The following is an 18,306-nucleotide window of genomic DNA, read 5'->3' on the forward strand; positions in this document are numbered from 1 at the left end:
TACCTCGATCGCATCTTCAGCTCGAACCGATCGCTCTCGGCTCGCCTGAGGGATCGTCGCCGTCCGCCCGTTCTCCGGCTTCGGTCTCGGTCGATCCTCGATTTTGCTCATCGATCTTATCGATCCGAACCCATTATCCTCCGCCTTCTCCTTCGCAGATTTGATCGGATTTTCAATTGAGTGACGCTTCATTACCAAGCAATTGGAATTTTTAATGTTCGCCGATCCGTACGTTTCCAATCTCGAAAAAGCTCGTCCAATTCGTCGACGAGAAGGTGAGTAAGAAAAGTAAGATAAGACCGCGGTCGAGAAAATAAATAATAAACGATATCGAGTGGAAGAGAAGGATAACGATGCTAGGAGAGCGTTCTGGCTAGTAGAGATTCCTCTGTCGTTTCGCTTGCAAAAATTTAATAGTTAATGATCGGGACATATTACAAAAAAATATTATTTCAATAGATAATTACTCGAAGTAACTTTGCCCGACTCCGAGATCGTCGTAAGCAATCACAAGTTGAACGACACAGAGGTAAAGAGGATTGTTTTATTTGTTTCATTCTCACGTTGATTCTTTTCTTAACGTATCACTACTTTCCGTTATACGACAAGAACAGAACGCTCTTTACCGAGAAATTATTGAAACGTTTATTCTTTAATACAATTCGTATAGATAGATTAATCGATAAACTTAACGTATCGCGAAAAGAAAAGAAAGAGCTGAACGGATCCGCGAAAACATAAACAGAAGAAACGACGCGAGGCGACACGTCTGTCCGCCCGAATCGAGGCTAAGTTTCTCCCTTCGAGATCGATTACCTCCTCGACCGCCGCATCCTCGCGGGCCGCGCCGTCCTTCTTAATCGGGGCTAAGATCTTTCGCTGGCCCGCTTCCTGCCTGGGCCTCGACCGATCCGGCCCGAGCCTGCACACTGCGCGCCTGATCGGGCCGCCGCCCGGTATCTCGTAACCGACCTTCTCCTTGCACCCGTACACGCCGATGCTGATCTTCGCCGCGGGCTGCACGCCCTGGTGGTACCCCACCACGCATCGCGCGCCGTCCTGCTTCGTCCGGTCGATCAACCGCCTCCTCTCCACCGGATTCAGGTTCAGCTGCTCGATTATCGCCCGTATGTTGGACGATATGCTACCCTCCCGGCGGGACACCACCATCTTCTCTCTTCCTCTCCACGATTCTCCCTCCTTAACTCCTAATTACAATTTCTTCACATCGGATCCTCGAGAAAAGTTGGAAAAGTCTCTGCAATATTTCCACGGAATATTCCTTCCTATATTTCCTTCCTTCCCTCGAGATCTCGAGAAGAAAATAAAAGAGACGACCGATCTATGTATGTATGCATATATATATATATATATATCGTGGATGATGTTCCTTTGAACGAAAACGATTCGAGGATACGACACTTCTCCTTTCGGCCATTGAGAGCGCGCGTATCCTTCGACCATAGATGGCAGAACAATCGCGCCCTCGTTCCTAATTGCGTTTGACGAGCCAACTACTACTACCTAGTTTTCGCGTATCACTTTTCTCAAGATTTCACGACCGCCTCGTCTCGTCCTCCTTTTTCCCTCTGTTCACCTCACGTGGACCCGTGTTTTCCCACGCGACCTTCTCTATCCGCTGCACCATTTTCGACCGAAATTATCCACGCTATCCTTCCGTGCTATTCTTTCGCGCTGTTCGAAAGGCGATCTCGTATCGTAGCGAGGCCCTGTTTCGTTCTGTTGCTGTTACGAATGATGCAACCTTTGGAAATGGCTGCGTCTTTTTTTTCCTTTGTCGCGGTTATTGGATTAGAATCATCGATCGAGGTAAGTTTTCTAGGCAAAATCCAGGCCAATGACGTGCCCACGTCGGGGCGCCCACGGTGTTTACCCAACACCTCTCCTCGAATCGCGGATCGAACGCTTCTACCGCTGCAAAAAAACTCCTTCGCGAGAGAGTTTTCCTTTCGTTCGATTTAATCGACGAGAAGAAAAATGTGGATTAGAACTTTCTGACTTATCGATAAGAGAATATTTCGCGCGAGAAAATCGGATCGGACAAGTTTTCAACGAAATAAAATTAATTCCATTAATTTGTTTACGATAATTTCCTATCGATTCGTATCAAATTAAAAATTATCTATGCTTTTCAAAGGCGAAAAAGAGAAGGTCTCGTGTTTCCAATAAATAATTTTGGAAGCTCAAAATCGAAATATCTTCGAATACAGGTGTGAAGAAGCGAATAGAAGAAGATTGGCGGGATTTTCAAGCTACGTTTGAAACTACGTTTCGCTCGGCAGCAACACGTTCGATCGTTTGTTATTGCAAAATCGGCGGTGTTTCACAGCGCTCGGTCACACCTCTACCACCTGCACGATCCGTCCGTTTGCATTCCAACCGGATACGCGCGTTGGTTGGCGCGCCGCGGGTCCGGCGGAAATTGCGGAACGTAATAATTTTCCACGAGAGAAGAGAAAGTGACGTCGGGGCACACCGTGGCGAAAGAAAACTCGGACGGCGTTGCGCAATCGCGTTTAATAAAACGCGAGCCGGACAACGCGGCATCCGCCACGGCTTGGAGAAACTTTAAAACTCTTTAGAACGGAAAAAATCCTCGGACGAAAATTTAATAATATCGGAAGAGCGTGGAAGAACTGTGCGTCATCAATCGATAACACGTTACCTTCTTTCGCGTCGATGAATCAACGCAGTCTACTTTTCGTATTTCCCTAATTGGGATCGATCGATCGATCAAGGTTACTACCTTTTTTCCTTCCTCAACGAATTAACAATACCACTGTTATCCTGCAAACAAAAAAAAAGAAGAAAGAAACTCTCCTCCCCGCACAACAAGAGGATTCAATAACGAACAAGTTCAAATTTGTCGAACCGATTTCGAGGCTCGATCCTGGAAGAGGGGCGACGAACAAGTCGAGTCGTTCAAGTTTATCGCTCGTCTCCACGGTGATTATCGATCAAACCGCGTATTTTATTTATCGAGCACCGTGGAAACGTCGCGTGTTTCGGCCCGACAATTTCTCGCGATTTCGATCGAATGGAATTAGCGGCACGAACGAGGGACGAACGCGTGATACACCGTCGGCCGTTGACGCGAGACTGGCGATAACGGCGGCCAGCCGCGAGATTAGATCGGCTCTCGGCTCGTATCGGCGCTCCACATCTCTCCTCTCGCGCGGGAATCACCAGAGATCGGGGATCGATCTCTTGCGGCCTCCGCCTTCTTCCATCCAATGCCCGTTGCCGCGCGTATCTCATCATTCTCGCTTCATTCCCCCTCCACCATCGTTACTTTTGCTCGCGCCAACTGAAAATTCGCTTGGAAATTCCTCGACGATTTGGAATTTTGGGAAATCCGGGGGAATTCGAATCGAATCGAATCGAACAAATCGAGGATTCTTCTCTCGAAAACTCTTCTTTCTTTCTTTCTCTCTCTCTCTCTTTCCTTTTTCCTCTCACCCCGATGATCCTCCCAATTACGGTCGTCGTTTCGTCTCATTAGCGAGTCAATTCGTTCGCTTTCCATCGGGGTGTATCAACTTTTTTTTTCAATTTTGTTTGTATACAAGAAACGCGCGACGGTGTGGTTGATTTTATTGTTAAGAGGAAGAAGATCCGTTCAGAGACGTGCTCTCGAGTCTCGTTAACAGGATGTGACACGACACGACACGACACGACACGACACGACGTGACACGACACGAAACGCTCGCGTTTCCGTGCCATTGTCGAGCGACGCGAGAGGGGAGGAGAAGGGAGGAGGGAAAAAAATACGCGGAAAGAGAGTAAACGAGGCGAAGAGGAGGGGAGGGAGGGGGGAGGCACGAAAATGATCCGCGGCTCGCGTGAAAATGCATCATACCGCGACGAATCGGGAACGTGGACGTTGGATGGTTTCACCTGCGTTCGTTTCTACCAATTTTACGTTACAATCGAGAATTAATAGACGAACCGTCTCGATCGCACGCTGTACTTGGATCGTTATTCACGCGTTACGACATCACCTTCCTTTCTCTTCTTCTTAGAAAATTGTCTCGTATCATTACACGAGAGAAAATAACAATTTATCTTATAAGCTGGATCATATCAGTATCCAGCGATTAACAATCCGCGTGTATCGGTGTTTTATTTGAGGGAATATGCGCTGTGTCGCAAAGATAATGCGAGCCTTGTTCGAGATGGAAAAAACGAGCGCGGAGAATGGAGAGAGGAACGATCGAAAACTGTAATCACGAGGATGCGTGATTCGAGAGGACAAGCGGGTCGAAAGGAGGAGCAACCGGCACTTATCCGCGAGCGATTACCGGTTGCACCGTGGTTTTCTTCCCTTTCTTCTCGCGACCTCCGTCACGCCGCGAGCGCGTCCTCAAGAACTCGTTTCGAGCGAAAGAGAACTCGCCCGGCGTGTAGTGACACGCGCGCGGAATACGACTCGAGGCTCGCCTAGTTCTCACGAGGCCGAGCCGAGCCGAGACGAGAAGCGGTTTCGTCACACCGACCGGCTAATTGCGCGCCGGACTCTTTTTTCTTTTTCTTTCTTTTTTTTCGACCTCCCCTCTTCCTCTTCCGTTTCCCCTCTAACGCGCCCGAGGCTTCGATCCTCGAAGCGAGCTTCTTCCCTCCTGCTCGAACTTGAAACTTAATTTTCTTTACCGCAGAAATCTTTGATACAGGGGAAGAGGCAAAGATCAATTACCAAGACCGCAACAATCTTTGATCCGAAGAAAATAAATCCAACTTTTTCTCCTCAACCTCGATTCCCAATGGAATCGCGAGACGATGGGAAATTTTTGATTGGCCAGGGAAAGAGAATAATTTTTTTTTTCGAAAAGTCGTCTCAGATTCTCTCCGAGACGAGAAGAGGCATCGATTTCTTCAGCGTCGAGCCCCTCCGCGTATTATGGAAAGAAAACGACATTTAATGCTCGATTAAAACGAATATATGTATCAAGAACAATTATTTCGTAAATATATATCGTTTCACCTATCAGACGCGAGAAGAAGGGCATTAAAAGTAAGTACGGACGTTAACGATCGATTTCACGCGCGATACTGTACCGATAATAATGTAATTTATCGTAAAAACTTCCGTTTATCGTAAACGCATACGATAAATCGATCGCGATCGATCAAAGAAATGATTTATTTTCGTTCGAACGATTATCGCCGGTGACGGAAAAATTCGTTATCGAATTTTTTTCGGATGTGATCTCGTTGAATAGGCATCCGTAGCTCGTCACGGGAAAGTGAATCGAAAAGAATGGAAAGATCGATCGACGAGGATCGACGCAACGGGTAACGTGAGATACGCGACGAAAAATCGTACAACCAGTTTTATATTTCAGTCTGTTGCCCGAGCGGCGGTCGTCTCGTTTTTCGCTAGACGCGAGAAGTCCAGCGAAACGTACATACAAAGTCACTTTCAACGCGCAGAAGGAAAACAGTTTTTTTCGATTCGGCGAAACAGCCACGAATTTCTTTCTCTCTTTCTCTACATCGTTCGTTAACGAGATGGTTTATTTCTTCGCTTTTCGACATCCTATACCTTTCATTACATCTCTTCAAACGACCGGATCCAGCCTTTCACGAAATATTTCAATCTCCTATTCACGATGATCGATGAACATTCTTTTTCGAAGTTCTCTTTTTACGCGTAACGAATGTATAATTCCACTCGGTCGAACTCGTACGTTTTCTTTTTCTTTTTTCTTTTTTTTTTTTTTTTTGCGATTCCAAAGATATCGCGAAAAGAAGAAGAATTGGAGCGAACGTATCGTTTCATACGAACGACCCGTAAAGCGAATCCGTGTTCCGCGCTCTTATAAATATTTAAATCGCGACTGGACGAGGCAAGCGGAGCCCGAGTATACACCGTGAAGTCAACGACACGTTTCGCCTATGATCGAACGTCTCGTTCTCCTTCCACGGAACCGACGAGCTTCAACCCGACAAAAATAACGAAATGGGGCGAGATCCTCCTATTACGATCACGATTGTCTTCCTCGTCGAAAAATCGAAAAACGAGATGACATGGAATGATACGAAACGTTCGCTCAAACAGAGGGGGGAGGAAGGAAGAGGAAGAGGAAGAGAAAGAGTGAGAGAAAAAAAAAAAACTCGCGTATCTACTGTTACAAAATATAAAAAAAAAAAAAAGAGAGGCAACATTGCGGCTCGTTCCATCGAGCGCGTACGTTTACTGAAGCGAAGGAAAAGGAAGTAACGACGAATGTGGTCGTGGAGGCATGCTAATTTCCATCGTCGGCTCGTACCGACACCGAGAGTCGTTTATCCGGCTCTGGAATTAACCGATCGATGCGCTCTGATTGCCAAACGCGTTGCACCCCTCTACTTGGCTCCTGTTCCTGACCCCTGCACGCGGGATGCAACGTTCGACTACACCCGGATAACACTCGGAATACAATCGCGAATTGTCTCTATCCCGAATCACCTATTCCGCTTTCTAAAACGGCCATTGAATCGGTGGGTAGGAAACGGCGGTACGTTCGTGGTTCGGTTCGCGAGAGATGGGATTGAGGAGGTCGAGACTTCGAATTCGAATTCGCGAACAAGATTTCCCTATAATTCTCGTTTTTCCAATCGAGCCAAGATTAATGGATTTGTTTGTTTTTGTTCTTTTTTTTCGTTTTTTTTTTCTTTATCGGTCGATAAAGAAACCGATTGGCAGCGTGCAAAATAAACGAGGAAAACAGAACTTATCGAAACGGTTTGATAATCGTGGAGCAGGCGAGGGAAGATTATCTTCAAAGAGATATCAAAACTTTCTTCTTACGTGGAATCTTACGTGGAATTTACGCCTTTACACTTGTCCTCTTACCGCAAACTTCTTCTCGCAAAAATAATACCATTATCGAAAATCTGATGAAAATACACGGAAACAAGAACGAAGCTATCATATATGCACCACCGGGATCCACCACCGAGAATATTTATCGCGATATTTCCAGTGATCGTGTGATTGGACCAGCGATCACAATGGAAAAACTACATCGGGCTTGGCGATGGGGCCAACGTGGTCGCGAATCCGGTTCACCATCGCGTAGAAGCGCCGCTTTCCAACTGAAGCCGCCTCGACCTTCGTGTCGCCACGATCGATCGTAGCGAACTAGGCGAGGGAAGCCCTTCGCTTCGACCCAGAAGGGATCGAAGAGAGGGGGGGAGGGAGGAGAAAAAGAAAAAGAGAAAAATATACGCGTGTCGCGCGCGGAAAACACGTCGTTTCGTACTGGCCGCTCGCGGCGGCGACTCTTCCTCCTCGGCTCGGTGACTTTCGGCGAGAAGAAGTGGTAATGCCGGTCGTGGAGGTAGCACAGGTGACAGGGACGTAATCGCGCGATCGGGCACCACAGCACGAATCCTTGTTTCCACGATTACGTTCGAATTACATTTTTTTTTCTTTTTTTCCTCGATCGTTGTTATTGATAATTGATCGATTCTATTGTTAAATTTTTACGCGCGAATACAGTTAGATTTCGAATTTTTATGTATGAATTATATTCGAGTGCATCGTGAAAAATTGTATATTAGTAAAAAAAAGTAATTATCGTCGTACGTATTTACGTATACCGAATAAAATTATTTTCATATTTTCGTATCGGCAGTATTTATTTCGCGTCCGAATGTCGAGTATATGATAATCAAGTCCGTAATATACAAAAAAAAAAAAAAAGAAAGGATAGTCTCGTACGCGAGGTAAAATGTGTACGCCACTGAGGACTAATGACCCCTGACAAGAGAAAAAGAGGGACGATGTACGATCGAGGAGATTGATCTACGAGGAGGAATCGAACAAGCGAACGCGGTAACGGTGCTACCAATCTTGCCAGCTCGCCAGCTGTTCGCTTCCAGCCGAACCGCGACACGAAAGCTCCCACTTCCATTCGGTCTGTCCTCTTACCTAGACATTCACTTCGTTCTGACAAAACGTTTCGACACTGCAGAAAACGTAGCAGAGGATCGGTCTTTCCACGTTGCTTCAACCACCGATGTTTAGAAAGCAAACGGTCTTATCTTCGAAGAAACGTGATTCGATTCAGGATGCTCGGCCGTTACATTTTTTATTTTCTTCTCCTTTGTCGTCACTGACCTATCCTAATCATTTCTTTTTCGTCGCTTTGATCCTTTCCACGACCAAATCGATTCAATATTTTTTTTCGTTTTTTGTCTTTTTTCTTTTCCCCTCCCCCCTTCTCCTTTTGCAGTAACAAATGTTTCAATAGGAAGTCTCGTGATCGTTCCGGATTACGAATCGCGATCGTGATTCCGTAATCTCGGTACGTCGTCGAGACCAGCGTGAATTTTGCGGAATATTTTGTCGCAATGACGAGTCGTGCAATGCCTTCGTAAAATGCGGTTTCGATGACGATAGAATTTTCGAGGGAAAGCACGATGGAAAGTAGAAATTCGGGGGAGCAATGTTTTCGACGAGGATCCTTGTTTTCGTAAATAAGAGCGAGTATTTCGATACGCGAGCAGTTTTATTGGATAAACAAAGAGGTGGAGATTTTATTCATCGAATAAGTTAACGGTACGGCAATCCTTCGCGAGGATTTGTAAGGATTCGCCGCCGGCCTTGCTGGTATTTCGTGACGAGAGCAAAACGCAGTAGAATAAATGCCACGCAAATACCAAACTGGCTTACGGACTCGTGCCAAGCTCGATTATAAATGCCTTGCTTGAATATGCGATAAATCATCCGTCAATTATGGATCGATTCTTAAATAATTACGAGAACGCGAGATTTATTAGAATTTTTGAATTATTGAACTTCGAATAAAGTTACGGTGTACATTTTTTTAATTAAAAGAAAAAATTAAAACTTTTAAAAAGTTTTGAGAAATAATAATATCTTTGTTGTGAAAGGATGCCAGAGATAAAGGTAAAGTTAAATTTTTACGCGATCGAGTTAAATGGCGATAAAAAATTAAAATCTAAATATTTTCTAGTTTCACAACAAACGTTCACTTGTCGAAACGAAGCCAGAGTATATAAGCCTTTTTACGTAACGGACAAAGAAAGTTCCTTTTCGCGAGCTACGAATCGGTCAGCTAATTTTAAACGTCTATCTAACTCTTGAACGCAATGATTCGTTTTAAACTATAAAATCTCATAAAAAAAGAACTGGTACGATTACAATTGTAAATATACGATAAATAACGACGAGTCGTAGTCACCGAGAATGTTAACAAACATTCATCAGGTGTTCGTATCGATATCGTATTATTGCAGGTGCGTGTTAAGATATTTGACAGGAAACTGTACTATCTACAGATTTATTTTACCGACAGGAATTGCCATTACTCATTTGGTAACGTTCTGCGTTAGCAACGGTTCACTCCACTTTACCGACCGTATCTACTTAACGTTTGGATCAAATTACCATGCTTTCGTTCGATAACGTGCAAGATGTACGGAGAATAACGCCAGATGTCATTCAGACATTAACAAATCTGTTCGATAACGATTACCAAATTTAAATTTCGAAAATTGAAGTTATCTTACGAATATATGTAAATATTATGCAAATTTCTAGATTTAAAAGCACTCCATATGAAAAAAAAATGAAATTTATATCAACTGATTACAAGCGAGGTCGTGCTAGGAATTTCATTAGAATAATGAAATTTATTTGCACGTGTGGTGTGTCGCGAATATAAATGTAAATCTGTAACGCGTGACAACAAGTGCAATTAGTCATCGTAATTGCAAACACGATCGAAAGAAAACAACTTTACCAGCTGTGACAGTGCCGTGGCTGTTCTCTCGATTTTTCCAATGAACCGAAAGCGAGTTAACACACAGAGAACCACAACTCGAAGCATTCGATGGTTCCATCCTTGCTGTAACGAGTGTTGTTCGGGCCAAGTAACGGTAAACGTTATATCGCGTCGCTCTTGTACACTGTCCTATTCACAGTGCGCTCACTCTCGAATATATTTTTCTTTTTTTCTATTCTAAACGACTGTTTATAATTCTTTAGTACACGTACCTCTATATATAATACTAGCCGGTTTCAACGTATCTTCGAATTCTTAACCTAGAATGATTCATACCGAAACTTTTTCTTTTTCATTTGCGATTTTTTCTCTTTCTCTTTCTCTCTCTCTAAGCCTCCGCATCACACGCAACACGTTGCGACGCTTTAAATGGCTAGCAGATATGTAGGCTAGCATTACGAGCGGGCAGCTTAAAAAGTAAACGGCTGAATCGGATAAAGAATAACCCACTTCTTTCAACGCGGAACACGTTCGTGGAAGCGTTTTCCGCGGAGTAGGCGGTCGGTGGTTCGATTTATATGCGGGTAGACCGGGCATTGTTTTAACGGTTTGTCGTGTGTCGCGAGCCAGACAATAAAAGCGGCTAGCAGAGATTCGCGATGGTACAGGCGGAAATAATAGCGGTGTTCCACGCCGTAGAAGCGGAGCAAGTCCAACGTGAGAGAGAAGCGCGGAACAAGGAGAACGCGGCCGTAAAAGGGACGAAATACACTCTTGTCAGCGCTGTGACTTCTTTTGCGGGAACGATTTTATTCCGTTCGCGCAAACAGCGAGAAACACCGGATACTCTCTTTCTCTTTCCTCTCCCCTATAATTTTACAGTCTTCGTTTTCGCACTTAAAAATTCCCGTTAATGGAACGCGAGCCATCTTTCCCATCTTCCAAGCTCTCGATTCGTTTCCACGTAAAACCTAGCCATTCGGAACGTCGGGCGCGCGATCGATGCAATCGTTTTTCCGAGTCGTTGGCGTCGCACGATGAAAAACATTGAAAAAGCAGAAAAATCAACGGACCTCCATCGGTCACCAATTCGCCACCTGTTGCCCGCACAAGTTCGCCCACCCCTTAATGCTGATTTATTCGACCATTAGCGGAATATTCAATGTTCCCCTCCCCTCTCAGCCTCGAAATTAAGACGAATGGCGGGAGTGGTGGCGGGGACCGGCGGAGATCTCTGGAGATTAAAGAGGACTCACCTTAGCTTGATTCTCCTCCTCTTCTTTTCTCTCCTGCTTCTCGTGGCCGAAACGATTCTGAAAATCGAGAGAAAACCGGAAATTAACCTCTCGGTTCGCAACGAGAAAACAATCGCGATCCCCCGTTACATCTATCTATCGAATAACAAGAAAATTTATCAAACTTATCAACGGAAAAAATAACAGAATCTCGACACATATTGTATACATATATATATATATATATATCGATGTCATGAACGTAAATGGAAGTGACGCAACGAATGAAAGTAACTAATAACAAGTCACCGAGACACGAGAACGTATCTTTGAAACTCGCAGCGGATAGAGAGAAAGTTTTTTCCCCACTGATGACGACGAGGAGCGCTTCCTTCTTACCGTCGATATCTTGCGAAATTTCGAGATAACCGACGTTAGAATCGACACTTTGTCGAACAATTTCCTCAACGACCTGTATCTCTTTTCGGCCATGTCTATCCTCTACCCGATCCTGCGCGTGTCAACGTTTCATATTCGATGTCGGCCGAGAGAGAAACCGAAACGGGAGCGAATTCTTCCCCGAGTGTCGGATAATATCGGCGGCGAGTTGACGGGCGCGCATCGCGTACGCGACTAATCACCGAACCGTAGCAAAGTGCTGCGCGATCACACCGATACTAGGAACGAAAAGTGTTCATCGTTGCTATCTTAGCTCGGCGGTTTCCTGCTGATAACGTTTACCGACAGCCTGAAACGCAAAAACGGCGCATGACGCGACATATGACAGCTAGCAAACAACACTGCAACGCGGAATCTAATCCGTTGTATCGACAAATTCTTTCTTTCTTCTTTTTTTCTTTTTCTTTTTTTTTTTTTAATTAAACTATCCAACTATCTCTTCTCTCAATTCTCTGTTATCGCGCTATCAAGTTATTGTTTCAAGAGTCGAGATAACGTCGAGATAGAGGAAAATTGGAAAAAGCGATAAAAGTAAAATTTTTAAGAAAACAATTAAGAAGAATCGTTCCAAAGTCTCGATATATTTTTTTCTCGCGCTTTATCTTCGTATATATTCCGTTGCATTTGTACTTCTCCCCGATTTTACATTTTTCGGGAGATAAAAAAGTTAGAGGAAAAAAAAATCTCCCGAACGAGGTCGACGAACGAAGTAAAACTTCTCAGACCCTTCTTTTTTCATCTTTTTTCCCCTTTCTTATTTTCTTTCCTCTTCTGGATATGAAAAATCCGATACTCGGCAAAGAGTCTCGATACTTACGTGCACGACGCTCGCGGAATCCGATGATGCGGCCGAGACTAGCTGATTCTGGTTCTCTATGACCGTCTTTATTTGCTCGAGCACCTGCAAATGAACAGCATACACGCTCGGCAATTATCCTTACACAAATGTTACCCGTTCAATTGTCGTCTCTGCGACCTACATTTTCCCGATACCGAAATTGCCTTTGCGTATAAAACGAACGTGACGAAATATAATATAATATAATATAGTTTGGAAAATTTTAATTTTAAGAAAAAAAAAAAAATTGCTCGATCGAAGGAAAATTCTGAAGAGAAATTACCCGAAAGGATATCCTGTGACTCTGCACGACGTGTAGATTGTACTCCTTGTGCTCGATCTCGTTGCTCTTCCTCGTTTGCCTTCGCTGCAAAATAAAGGGAGAAATGGGACACCGTGGTCACGAGAGACCGCTCTTTCCAGTGTGTCGCGCGCTTTTCCTCGAAAACAAATCCGTGACTTTCCTCGCCTATCAGAACGGAACCGCAGCCGCTTTTTCCCCTCTCGCGCGAGGAGATCGATTCAACAACAACGTTTCTAAACCTTGATCCCGGCCGAGCATTGTTTCGCCGCGCGAAAAAATTTTATCGTCGCTCCTCTCGGATCGAACGTTAATTTGACCTTCCCGCATGTAAATAAAGGGGGGGGAGGGGTTATAAAGAGGTAACTGTAGCTGTGAGAAAATGTAAATAAATAAAGGAAAGTGAGTAAACAAAGGAAATGTAAATAAATAAATACAGGCGATTGTATGTATAAATAAATCGAGGAACGTAAACAATCGGAATCGATGAATGAAAATGGACGAGTACGATTTATCAATGCTTCCACGTAGTCTACAAGTCCCGTTCACATGAATTCCGTTTATCCGGCTGTTAGTCACTCCACTCATGCGAACCTGTTTCCAACGTAACGTGATTAAGAACGATTCTTCTTAAATCGAAAAATTTTTTTTATAACTCAATGTTTTTATCGATTGGACGAGAGAGAAATCGCAACTCTTGAATTGAAAAATTCTTTCTAAATTTACATATAATTTATACTATTTATACAGCTTCCTTTTATAAGAACGTGAAAAATGTGATAGATTTAGATTGATCTCTATTAAGATTTTATAAGCGAGTTATAAATCTGGCTGGAATCAACGTTCATTCTCGATATTCAATCGAATCCATCAACGGTTTCGTGAACAACATGCTCGAAAAGAAGGAGAGTAATATACGCGACCACCACAAATCGAAACCACTTCGCCTCCCTCGATTTTCCGCTCACCGTGTCACGCTCGCTTCATAAATAATTCAACGAGGTGTTTCCACGTTTCGGTGCTCGATTTCGACGCCCAAGTTCACGGTCGGGCGGGACGAAATCCAACGACTCTCGAGAATCCTTTTATCGAGGGAGGAGAGAGAAAGAAAGAAAGAAAGAAAGAGCGTCGTTAAACTCGAAGATGAAATCACGACGGACGATTTAAAGAAAAGAAACGGGTTAGCCGCGGCGAGACAGAGCGGCGAGGAAATTGGAAGACGAGTCACGAGCCGATCCTGGACATGTGTAATCGCTTTAACTCGATTCACGCGTGCCCAGAATGCAATAGCCGGCCATTTGCGCTTATTGGATAACGAGAATAACGCCTCCTCCGCGCCTGTGTTTATCATTCTCCGCGGGAATTACATCAATCACCGTGTATCAAGCAACGTGATGCGATATTGTTTTCCAACCACCTGCCTCCACCATTCCATCTCGGCTCGATCCCTCCCCGTGACTTCTCTTAACCACATCATCGATCTGTATCTGCGGGGAAATCGAACTAGTTCGAGGCAAACGTGAAACATCGAAAATTCGAGCAAGAAGAGATTCGATCGAGAAACAATTTTTTTTCCGACTCCTTTCTTATTCAGATAGCGGGCGAAGAGGAGTGATACGAACCTCGAGAGTGGCCAGGCTTGCCAGGGACGAGAGCGGTCGGGTGTGTGGTACCTCCCCTGGGAACACGCTGTCGTGCGAGACGGACAATTTTCCGGCCCCTCCTCTCAGCTTCACGAACGAATCCTCTATAGTCCCTGTCCTTCTCAGGAACACGCTGTGGAAGAAGAAAGCAAAGTAAAGTATTCGAAAGTAAACAGGATCGTTTCGAAGACGGAGAAACTATTATTCGGGCGTCCGTTTACGAGCGAGAGAAAAAAGCAGCGTCCAAGTTTTTTATAAGGCGAGGTCCTAAGCGGCGACGATCGACGTTACGTTACGAAAGAGAGTGGAAGGGACGGTCGAATTGGGCCGAGCGAGGCTCGAGTTTGCAATCGAGTTACGAAAATAAAGAGCGAGGTGGAAGGGGAAGGATAGGTCGGCGCGACATCGAGTCACGCGCGCACGCATGTGCGGGTTTCGAGCGATGTTTCGACAAGCCGTGTGGAAAAAAGCGAAACTCGATCACGGTCGAATCGGGCCAAGGATAAAGTCGATATCCTCGCTTTCCACGCTCGCTCCTTCAATTCGCTCAAATTTTAAAGATTATTATCGTTAGCGGAACGATCGATATTTTCGGTGCCCGCAACGGAGACAGAGAAGGCGGATAGAGAAGGACGAAGAGAGTAGGCGAAACGAAGTCGAATGCGATATTTAATGTTTGGAGGAGCGGCGCGAGGACTATGCCAGCCTTTTTCCACGCGGATCGTTCGCCGGAACGGTAACCTCTTCCAACATCGCGCCATTACTTTACGATAAAATATCATCTTGGAATTTTTTTTTAGTAAAGGCTCTTCGATTTTCATATTTTTTTTATAACTTGGAATAATTTTGATTTAAACAAATGTGTCCCTAAAGGCTTAAGCTTCTTTTCAGAAATATTATAAGACGTTAAAGTCTCTGTTATATATAATAAAATAGTATCTTTTTGTAAACGTTTTTTCAATTTCTTTTAATTAAGGAAAGTATACCCGAAGGAATCAAGAAAGAATCAAGAAATTATCCTTTCATAAGACAATACTTTCGAAGCAGCTGATCGAATCTTTTTGCTTCTATTATTAAAACGATTCCGTATAGCTAAAAACTTCTTCTCATTTTCACTCGAATTAATAATTTCAAGGAAGAAACCTGCCTGAGGGGAGAACAAAGAAACGTCGTTCCACTGTGATACAAAATAATAAAAAAATATATACAATGAACTCACCTCTCTCGATCGCACGAGTCCGTGAGGAGCTCGCTGGCGCTCCTGCTTCGAGCCTCCTCGGGACGTCCCGCGGGATGTCTGTCGGTGATCTCCTCCCTCGGCACCCGGACGAGCTCAGCCTCTCGGTCCGCGTTCGTGACCAGCCGAACGTCAGCCGCGCCCCGGCTCTTGCGACGGAAGATCTTCCTGAGGCCGCGAAGCGGGTGGAAGCGGCGCTTCTTCGGCTCTGTTCAAGAAAAAAAGGGAAAAAGAAGAAATGAAACGAGTCGTGGATCGAATCAAAGATCTCGCGCGAGCAACTTTCTCCCGAACGATTGCGCAACGAACGAGGTTGTCGCTGGTGTTTTCGAGCCGCGGTATCGATGGGAAGTGAAAACTGTGGAAGAGCGATCGAGAGAAACGAAACGGAATACTAAGTTTTCTCTCGATTAGAAACGGCTCGCTCTTCCGTTTCGTTCTATTTTCTTCTCCTCCTCGACGAGGAAACTGCGATCTCGAATCGAACGACAGATAAATAAATATCGTGCAATTCTTGATAAATACGAGGAGGAGACACGTAGATAACACGTTCGATTAAAGGTAAAGAGATTGTTAAGAGGGGAAAAAAGGCACTGGTTGGTAAGCTGATCCTTGCTAATTTTTGCTTAAAATTTCTTTTATCGTATCGATTCGTATATATGATTCCGTGGAGGCGATGAAAACGAAAGGTTGGTCGAGGGCAACCCTCCTCTTGGGAAGACGAGAGGAGAAGAATGGCAGGTTATCGGGAGGCGACACCGGGAGCTTGCTGGATAAGCAAATAACACGAGTCCTCGAGAAGGTTGCGTGGCACTCGTTAACGCACGGATGCCTTTTAATTGCGGCGTATCGGAAGAGGGAAAAAAGGGTGGCGACAAAGAGGCGACGCCAAGGTGAAAGGGGAACAAAGGGGACCACACTTTGAGTCGTCGAAAAGGCAGGGAGCAGAAGTGGAGGGTAGCGGCGAAAGCCTCGATTAAAACCGCCTATCCCGCGCCTCTCCTCTCGAGACCGAGCCTCCATCGCTTCGTTTCGGCAGTTGGGGTGGCTGCTCTCCGACCGATCCACTCCCGACACCCCACATTCCGTTTCGCGCTCGAAAACCCACCTTTTATAATCCTAGCCTTTGTAACGAGCGATTTTCGAGCAGATCGATCGAAATATTTCTATCCGATCGTGTGTACCGTACGACGCGGCGCGATTCGCGAGCGAAACGAAGGAAACGGTGTTAGGATGGCGTCTACGTTACCAAGCAGGTCCAAAAAATCCTCATAATATTGCATCCGGATTTTTCGTATCACGAAATTTACGTTTCGTAAGTAGCGTGTACACGGTATGCATTTAACTGGCTCGAAGATTTGATAATACGGAACACGATCGATAAGATTAGCGATAACTCTATCAGTTGATATTCCTTATATGGTGGAAATTAACTATATAACGATATAACGTTTTTTTTTTTTTTACATTTGTATCGAACCGATCGGTACCGAAAGATACTTCACGCTTATCTTCGATCCAAAGAGTTACGTTCCCCCGACATTACGAGCTACGCGAGCAAAGTGGGCTTACCACGTCGGACGCCAATACTCGGTCGGTAATTTCACTCGGCCGATTATTGCTCCGGTCTCGAGCTGTCGCCTCTTTTCCCACTCTTCGCTTTCACGCGGCTAATCGTTTTAATTTGTCTCGAAACGAAAGTCTCTCCCGTCGCGGATAGTTTCGGAGTAATTGGAAATAATCGTATAATTCCCGGTGAAGAGCACCGTGAAGAGTAACGCGATACGCGGCGTTCGAACGGCCATTCATTTCGCGATTGGCCATGGCCTAGTTTCCCGACTCTTTCTGTAAATAACCGTGTATGCGTGTCTTGCACAATGCGCCGACTGGGTAACCCCTTTCTTCGCCGAATTTCCGCTCGACTCGAACGTCCCAATGCTCGTGGACGAGTCGTGTACTGAAGGAATGGGAAGGGATATCATCCGCTGCGTTTCGTTTCACGCGGTTAATCGAAAATCGATGAGCATTTTCGCGCTCTCTGGCAACGTCTACGTCGAGCCTTCCTCGAAACACGGTCGGTCGCAAAAAATGTTTCGCGTGTACTTGACACTCTGGCGCGAGTGTGTTTTTCACGCATCAGTTCACGCGACGTCGCTCAACCGTGAAAAATAACGTCACGCGCCAATCGTTCGACGTCGATCTCTCCGTCGGTGGGCAACAAAAACAGCTGTTTCCACTGTTGGCGAGGAGACCGACTCTCGACTCCCCCCTACCCTCAGCGGACGTTTACATAACCGTGGCTTGCCTAATTTCGGCTTCGAATCGAGCGGATAACCCGAAGGAACGCGGTTGCACAGATCTGCTGATCCCGTTTCATCGCCTCGGCGATCGCTTTACGGTCATCTTGCGTCTACACGGTGCTTCGAAAGTACGATTGTTACTTCTTCTCATAGAACATCGAAATTTGTTCATTATTGAGATATTTCGCCAAAGGTCATTTCTACGTATTTTCGTAGATTCGATACGATCGAAAATTTAACGCCTGTCGTAACTACTCTTTTTTAGAAGATAAAATTGCGCCGAAGTTGGGTCACCCTGTACCCGGCTCGAACCTCGTTAAACCCGTTCGATTCTATACAGAGTTTTTCGGGCCGGAAAAATTGACTTCGTTTCGAAACGAGTCGGATTTCGCAATTTTTCGGATAGGAGATCCGATTAGAAACGAAGGGAAGCGAACTATTTTCCATCGGCGACCAAGCCCGGAGCGCCACGTCTCGAAAACACAGTTTAAGTTTAATCGGTAATCAAGCCGGCCGATTCAGATATTAGCTTACGAG

General features: G+C 45.1%; 1 protein-coding gene across 25 annotated transcripts in view; it reads right to left on the minus strand.

The window, feature by feature from the left end:
• Positions 1-18,306, minus strand: part of LOC108002841 (otolith matrix protein OMM-64) — a 49,052-nt gene that overhangs the window by 3,683 nt on the left and 27,063 nt on the right. For 2 of the 25 annotated variants that reach the window (XM_062071594.1, XM_062071592.1), the window contains exons 1-6: positions 16,719-16,878; positions 15,452-15,677; positions 14,212-14,365; positions 12,572-12,655; positions 12,268-12,351; positions 11,013-11,069 (exon numbers count right to left, since the gene is read on the minus strand). In XM_062071594.1, coding sequence (XP_061927578.1) covers positions 11,013-11,069; positions 12,268-12,351; positions 12,572-12,655; positions 14,212-14,365; positions 15,452-15,677; positions 16,719-16,752 — 639 coding nt within the window. In that variant the 5' untranslated portion in view covers positions 16,753-16,878. Of the gene's footprint in view, positions 1-3; positions 151-816; positions 10,933-11,012; positions 11,070-12,267; positions 12,352-12,571; positions 12,656-14,211; positions 14,366-15,451; positions 15,678-16,718; positions 16,879-18,306 lie in introns of those variants that run through there. The other 23 variants (XM_017064763.3, XM_017064765.3, XM_062071610.1 and 20 more) reach the window with 20 other exon arrangements.

This window comes from Apis cerana, linkage group LG2, assembly GCF_029169275.1.
Source record: "Apis cerana isolate GH-2021 linkage group LG2, AcerK_1.0, whole genome shotgun sequence".
NCBI classification, from domain to species: domain Eukaryota; kingdom Metazoa; phylum Arthropoda; class Insecta; order Hymenoptera; family Apidae; genus Apis; species Apis cerana.